The sequence below is a fragment of the Coturnix japonica genome, chromosome 26 (genome assembly GCF_001577835.2).
Source record: "Coturnix japonica isolate 7356 chromosome 26, Coturnix japonica 2.1, whole genome shotgun sequence".
In the NCBI taxonomy this organism is placed as follows: Eukaryota; Metazoa; Chordata; class Aves; order Galliformes; family Phasianidae; genus Coturnix; species Coturnix japonica.
In genome coordinates, this window is record NC_029541.1 from 4,010,617 (window position 1) to 4,018,083 (window position 7,467).

General features: G+C 57.9%; 2 protein-coding genes across 2 annotated transcripts; both read right to left on the reverse strand.

Annotated features, from left to right (window-relative positions):
• Positions 1–1,319: 1,319 nt before the first annotated feature.
• Positions 1,320–4,284, reverse strand: FANCE (FA complementation group E). Its single transcript, XM_015885380.2, has 11 exons — positions 3,982–4,284; positions 3,253–3,868; positions 2,992–3,036; positions 2,704–2,763; positions 2,484–2,627; positions 2,275–2,398; positions 2,017–2,092; positions 1,864–1,930; positions 1,668–1,793; positions 1,510–1,598; positions 1,320–1,436 (listed from the first exon to the last, which is right to left on the reverse strand). Exons 1-11 carry the CDS (start codon positions 4,194–4,196, stop codon positions 1,433–1,435), a joined length of 1,566 nt encoding a protein of 521 aa, XP_015740866.1. The 5' UTR covers positions 4,197–4,284; the 3' UTR covers positions 1,320–1,432.
• A 109-nt stretch (positions 4,285–4,393) lies between these two features.
• Positions 4,394–7,022, reverse strand: LOC107324800 (probable E3 ubiquitin-protein ligase makorin-1). Its single transcript, XM_015885163.1, has 7 exons — positions 6,673–7,022; positions 6,182–6,507; positions 5,909–5,994; positions 5,606–5,826; positions 5,178–5,288; positions 4,984–5,110; positions 4,394–4,909 (listed from the first exon to the last, which is right to left on the reverse strand). The coding sequence occupies exons 1-7, from the start codon at positions 6,927–6,929 to the stop codon at positions 4,754–4,756; spliced, it is 1,284 nt and encodes a 427-aa protein (XP_015740649.1). The 5' UTR covers positions 6,930–7,022; the 3' UTR covers positions 4,394–4,753.
• Positions 7,023–7,467: the final 445 nt, after the last annotated feature.

Here is a 7,467-nt window from a genome sequence, read left to right on the forward strand (position 1 = left end):
AATGAAGCTCTCAGCACTGACCTTTAGGGACTAAAACACTTCAGTGCCTCAGGGTGCTTCTGCATGATGGACACTTGGATGCAGCCGCTGGCATCTGGATGGGCCACAACTGTGTATTTACTCCATAATTACAGATAGAAAAGCTGCTTCATATTAGCACAGACATTGTGCATGGGCTGCAGGGCAGTTACTACAGGCAGCATCCAGCAAATTGCTCTTACACTGCTATTCAATGAGATTCGCATGCCTGCAAAATGTCATGTTATCTTCCCCATTCCTTTTCCCCTTCTGACATAACTGAGGCTCCTCTCCCCCCCATGAGCCTCAATGGAGGCTTTGTTTCCATCTTTAACAAACTTTCTGTGCAGCAGGATTAAGGAGCTGACACAAAGGATGGTTCTCTTCTCTCATTGCCATCACACTGAGCACATTGCTGCTGTCAGCTCCAGCTGAGATCCTACAGAAGGAGATGGGGTGAACTAAGGGAGGAGGACCATCTTAATGCTATTTACATCCCATATATGTCCTATTCAGCATTATAACCTATCATATTGGTGTCCTATATGGGATTACGCGTTGGGGGGGGAATGCCAATCTGTACAAGGGTTATATGATCATTAGATGGATGAGCTCTAACATGTGGGATCACGTTGCACAGCATTACAACCAAGCAGGTTTTAAGTAACCCCAAACACTATACGACCTACCTGAACTACCTATTTTAGCGCTCTATCTCTATGGTTCTTGGTCCTCCAGGCTGTAACACGCATGAGCAGGGAAACACGGAAGAAGCCTTTCTTTCTTCCAGCCGCGAGTCTGCCAACTTCTATGGTCCTTGAGCCTCCGGGCAGGAAGATGAGTGTGCACAGAAAGGCAGAAGCATGGCAGCATGTCCCAGAACAGTGTGGGTCCAGAGAGGCCTCTATGGGACACTCTGGGAAGCATCAATGGCAGCTCAGAGCACAGAGCAGCCCTGGGATGGGAATCCAATGCGGTGCATGGAGCACTCTGCAGTGCCTGCAGTTCCGCTTATTGGCCAGCAGGTGGCAGCAGAGAGCCACCTCTGCATTGGGTTGTATTGCATCACTTGCAATACAGAACAGATGGTAACTGTGGGGTCCAGAGCCCTAACAGCAATAACCACAACCCTAATAGGACCCTGACCCCTAAAGTAACACCAACCATCAGCCTAATAACCCTGCAGAGCTGAAAGGACTTTAAGTGCTCCCATAGACCAGACAGATGAAGCTGGAAAATTAACTTTTATCTGAAGAAATCATTATCTGCGCAGCTCAGAGCATCCAGCACTGCACAGCACAGCTCACACACAGCCCACACTCGCTTCTATGGCCGCACATTGGGTCCCTGTTGTGCTGTCCAAGGACACACAGCCTGCCAGCCTCTCCTCCAGCCTTGGAAGCCTCCAAGCTGCTCATCTGGAGGAGGAAAGGAGGAAAGAAATGAGAGACATCCCAGGGAAGGGGCAGCCCACGCAGCATCAGGACGCACCTGCCCAGCACGGCCTGCAGGGATCCCCTCAGTGCTGCATTGCTGCCATCCAGAGCTGCTGCCAGACGGCTGCGGTGCGACGGGCTGAGCTGCAAAAGGAGAGTAGGTGTGGGACTGCAGAACGAAGGGAGCCATTAAGGGTGTGAGGCTGCACTCACCTGGCTGTGGTACGTGGTCAGCACGGCCGTCAGCAGCTTGGCATAGCTCAGAGAGGTGGCAAAGGCCGGGGCCTGTCGGCACAGGGTGAGCACCAGGAGGTCAAACAGCTCAGAGGGCAGCGGCTCCTGCAAGAGAGACAGGAGCACTGCAGCCTTCAGCATCGCACTGATGGAGCTGCACACGATGCAGCCTCACCTGCCTCCCCAGCACAGCCAGCACCACCAGCAGCAGCTGCTCGGTCAGAGGGACGGCCAGCACCTGGCTGCAAAACACATTGAGGTGTCCATGCTGCTCACACAGCCTCAATGGCCGCGTGCTTTGCATGCTTTGCATCTTGTCGTCTCTCACCCCAACACCATCCTGACGCAGTCGGGCTCCAGGCACTCGTCTATGAGCTCACACAGCAGCTTGGTCTGCTCAGCGCCTGCAGGGGGAAAGATGAGGCTGCCAAACCCACAGGTGTGGGCTTCCCAGCTTCCACTGCTGCTCACTTGCTCAGATTACACCAGCACTGTGGATCCTAACACACATTTAAGGGTGATAAATGCCCTCAAAGACAGCACCCCACACCACCCACCCCTCCCATCAGGGCAGCCCAGCACACACCTTGCCCTGGCTCCTGCAGGACCGGAGCCACCAGGACCTGACAGAAGGGCTCCGAGTACTTGGAGCAGAAGGAGGTGAGGGCAGCCATGAGGTGTCGGGAGGGCGGCTGTGAGAGGGACAGGACCTGTGGGCAGAAAAGGCATCAGTGGGGATGCAGAGCGGGAAACGGGGCACACTCAGGCTGGGAAAACTCTGCCTGAAACACTCACTCGAGTGAGGAAAAGCTGCTCAGCCAGGACAGCTGCACTGGAGTAGCTGAGGTCGGGTGTGAGAGCCAGCAACCAGCTGCAGAACTGCACCAGGAGCTGCTCCGGACACGTGGAGAGCTGGAGGAAGGAGCACAGCCCCTGGAGCTGGGGACAGCAGAAAGGTCAGGGCTGTCAGAGACAGCAGCAGCACCTCCAGCTGCAGGGATATATCCCTGCTCACCTGGCTTGGAGAGCAGCTGTTGAGGATGTGCAGCTCAGGTGGGACGCTCAGCTCTGTGTGCTGCAGGGAAACACCATCCTTGAGTAAAGCACCAAACAAACCAAGCCACAAAATGCTGCTTTTCTCTTCCCTAGTGCCTCCCAGCCTGACCCACATGATGTAGGGGAGGTAACACAGCTGGGCTGTTGTCCCCTGACACTCACCCTACAAAACCCATCTCCTCTCCCACTCCTGGAAGCCCCATTCAGCCCATCTGCACCAAGGATGGAGGTAAAAGCAATCACTTACATTGGCTTCTTGCAGCAGCAGCATTTTCAGCCTTGGTCCGTGCATCTGGGGAAAGAGAAGTGGAAGAACAGAAGTCAGACTCAATCTCTAAGGCACCCACACCACACACAGCAGCAGTCTGAAGGCAGAGGTGTCCCTATGAGACATGGGGATGCTGCAAGAACAGCACCCCACCTTGCCACAAGGCGGGGAAGGCTTGGCAAAGGGAGATAGAATGGAGGTGGATTGAGGCCCATAGAAAGTTGAAGCCCTCCCCAGTACCTGGATAAAGGACTGGACCTCCGCTGCCACCTCCGGCCCCAAACTCCTCCTGGGCTCCTTGTCTGCCTCCTGCTGGGTGCTTTCCAAGGCAGCCCCAGCCGGGCTCTGTGCACATCCATCCCCCGATGTCTCTCCATGCTCCTCTCCTCCCATCCCAGCCGTGCCATCCTCACCTCCCTGCAGCTCAATCACCGCATCCTCCAGCAGCGGCCTCTTCCCCTCCCTCTCTTCATTCAACTCCAGACTTTCCTCCAGCACCTTCTTGCGCTTCCCCCCTGGTAGCACACAACCAGCCCCATCATCCCCATCCCGTTTGCTGAAGCACCACCTCAGTTTGCTCCTCCCCTCTGCTTTGCTCTGGGTGATTTTCTGGCACAGACGTTTGAGCTGCTGCTGGCAGGACGCTGTCAGGGCAGGGGGGGGTGGGAAGGAACGCTCCATTCCCTGCAGCAGCAGCACCCGCAGTGCGTGCACCCAGGGGTCGGGCTGGGGGTCCTGCCCTGCAGCACGCAGCAGCTGCTGGATGCAGTTTGCAGGTACCAGCTCTAAGACTGCGTTCAGCAGCGAGAAGAGGTTCCTCTGGCACAGGACGGGGAGCAGCAGCAGCCGCGGTTTGCTGGAAGATGGGAAGAAAAACAGGCTGCATCACTGCACTGAGTGCACAGGAATCGGGCACCCGATGCAACCAACCTCCCCCCGATCCCGTGTTTGGTGACGGCAGCGACTCACACAACCAAGGCTCCATCCGGCCCGTCCAACGTGGGCTCCTCCGCACACAGCGAGTCCGCAAAGCTCGACCAGGGGAACGCGTGTCCCGCTCCGTGCTGGGCCTGCAGCCGCTGCAGGGCACGGAGAGCGGCCAGGGACCCAGCGGGGCCGGAGCACAGAGCGTGGAGCAACAGGCGGCACGGCCCGGCCAGGAGCTGCAGCCACGGCGGCTCCATGTCTGCTCCATCCACCGACACGTGGGGGCCCACGCGCGCCAATTCTGCGCCCGCCCCGCGAAGGAAATAGGAAAAGCGCGCGCTGTATGCAAACGAACGCGCGCTGTATGCAAACGAACCCACGTGCCGAGTGCAAAGGAGCCCTTAAAGGGAACGCGCACCGCTCGCGCTGACCCCAATAGGACGCGAGGCCTGGAGGCAGTGTTAGAGCTGGTTTATTTCGATATTCCCAGATTTCGCTAAAAACAGTTTAAAATTGGTTTAAAAACAGCTTAAAACCCCAGGGCAGCCCGGCTCAACGTTCCTCTCAGCCCTCTGTGCCTTAAAAAAACCCCTCCCCATCTCAGCTCCTGCAGGGGGCAAATGAAGGGGCTGAAACCCCCCACTGAATAACCCGGATCCACGCAGCAGACGGACCATCCCATAGGCACCCCGTCCCATAGGCACCCCTCCACCCCATCATACCAAAGCCAGGAGCAGCTCAAAGCATTAAAAGCAGATCATTCCATTCCCAGATGCTTCCCTTGAAGCCAAGAGCACCCGGGGGGTCCCACGTCTCAGTTTGAATCACTGCTGTCCTCAAAGAGCAGCTGCTGCCTATAGCTCGCATACAGCAAGTCCAGCTCCAGCAGAGCGCTGGTGACGGCCCATTCCAGCAGGTGGAATTCCTCCTCTTCCTCATCAGAGCTCTCCAAGGGGGATGGGCTGCGCTCCTGCAGCACAGACAGAGGGTGAACCCCAACCCCACACAGAGCCCTGACCCCACAGGACACATTGCCCCACTCACAACACGCTGCTGCCTCCTGTGCCGTGGTGGTGGGGGGCGTCCATGGGGCAGTTGGTGCAGGTAGATGCAGTCAGACCCAAAGGGGCAGCGGCCGCGGTTCCGGGTGAAGAATTTGCAGCTGATTCTCCTGCAGGGTTCAAGCAGCAGCTGTGAGCACAGCAGGAGCTGCACAGCCCGCCCTGCTCAGCACTCACCCTGTCCGTGCCCTGAAGCTTTCGATGAGCTGCTGCTTTTCAGCTCCATCTGAGACCCAGAACTTGTGTGGGATGTAGTAGGCAGAGGTGAGCCGGCACTGCGGGCAGGCCCTGCGGAATCATAGAGTCATTAGGGCTGGGAGAACTCTGAAATCCTGAAGTCCAACCTCAACCCACCCCATCTATGACCCCTGCTGTATGACCCCCTGGATATCCTGTGCCAATTCCTGACCATCTTCCTGGTAAGAATTCTTTAATATCCAACCTGAGATGGGTCCCAATGGGGGAGCAGCCCTGGCAGAGCTCAGCACCCACATGGGAGCACCCAGCATCCTCACCCCATCACAGCTCCCACACCCAAGGAAGGACTTCATTGGTACAGTGACCCCATATCCCTGTGCTGCCCCCATGTGTCCCTACACACTCACTTGATGACGGTGCTCGGGAAGTCCCGGCTGCGTCTCCAGGTGCGGATACAACCCAGGCAGAACGCGTGGCTGCAGCTGGGGAGGATCCCAAAGAGCCGCTCCTCGGGCAGCGCCTTCCCATAGACCCGCTCCATGCAGATGCCGCACACCACAGCCTCGCTGCGTGCCCTCGGGTCTGCGGGGGGGGCCGGAGCTGCGGCAGCACCGAGCTGTGCGGGGTCCTACAAACAGCAACACGGCTCTGCAGCCCACGGGCAAAACCTGAGGGTCACACGGGCTGCACAGCCACGGGACCGAACCCACCTCCGAGCAATGAGCCCACGCTGCCTCCATTGCTTTGCTGGGGGCTGGGAAGCTGCAGTCTGATCTCAGCCCATTCCGGCGGGGGCCTGAGGACAGAGGAGCTGTTAGAAAAGCCCACCCCACCGTGGGGTCCAGCTGCCCGCAGAACACAGGCTCAGCACTCAGCTGCCCCCCTCCCTTAGGGAGGGACCGGTAGGGTTTCCCACAGCCCCAGCGTGGCTTTATCTGGAGATGGGGATGAAGATTTGGGAGCAGGGCACACACAGCACCCACCTGCTGCACCCCGAGCTCTCGCAGGGACGGATCCTCCACGCACAGCCCACCCGGGGCGGTCACGGCGCACGGGGATGTTCTCGTTGCCATTCTCTTCTTCTTCCATACGTGGGGATCCGAAGGCGGCTCGAGTTGTGCTGGGGTCAAAGCTGTTCCCCGCTGCCCCCCGGCCCCAGGACGCCGCCCCCGGCTCCGACCCGTCCCAGCGGGTCCTTGCGGGCTGCGGCTGTTCCGGAGCCGGAGCGCGATGCCGGGGCGGGGGGAACTTCGAGCCGTGCGAGAAGCGGCAGCGCTGCCCCCAGCGGCACCGACCGCGGGCAAAATCCCTGCGGGGAGGGAGAATGTCCATGGCCGGGGGGGGCCCAAAGCTCAGGGATGGAGCATCACCCCCCGGCAGCAGCAGCAGTTTGCCATAATGCAGCCACGTTTTCTCCCCAGCAGAGCTCCCGGCTCAGCCTTACCTCCCCCTGCCAGGCACTACCAATCCCTACCTGCACAGGGGTCTCACAGAGCCCCCCCGACCCCGTAGCGCCCCCGGTGCCACCAACGAGCCCGGCTCCATCTCCTCCCGCAGTGCAGGGTGAGCGGCCCTTCTGGGGCTTTTATGACCTTGGTGGGGTGGGCACACCCTCACCTTAATTGCGTTCACCTGCTGCTCCTCATGCTGGTGGGAGGTGGGGGGTCTGTGTACCCAAATTGCCATAAAACAGGTGTGGGAAATGCAAAGGGAAACGGTGCAGCTTCCCATGGAGCACCTGAGCGGGTTCACTGTGCTGGTTCTCTTTGGATTTGGGGCATCTTTTGGGCATCTATCACCATCCTTCTTGTATTATCACCATCTTTTGTATTATTCCACCTTACACATTGGAAGCGCAGGTAGGAATGGAAATGCATCCCATCCCTTGTGCTGGAAACAACCTGAGCGCTCAGTGCTGCACAGAAGGGCTGGGCCCTAAGAGGTGCTTAAATATTTAGTTTGGATTTATTTAAAGTCCAGTCAGTTTGCGGATACTATTTATATAATTGAAAACACTTGGAGGTTTGTACTTCTAGCAAAAATATACATTTCAGTTGGAGGGTTGTTACACTGAAGGGAAGAGCAAAGAGTCCTGCAGTGACCAATGCAGGAGTCCATGTGTCCTGGGGGTGCCACCGAGCTGGGGTCAATGGGGGCTTTGGGGACAGACCCCTGTGCTGGGAGCAGCATCTCCAGTGCCTTCCCCAGAGGACTTCAAAGTGCTTTAGAAATGGTAACTCCTTACCAGCCCTGCGAGGTACGAATGGGA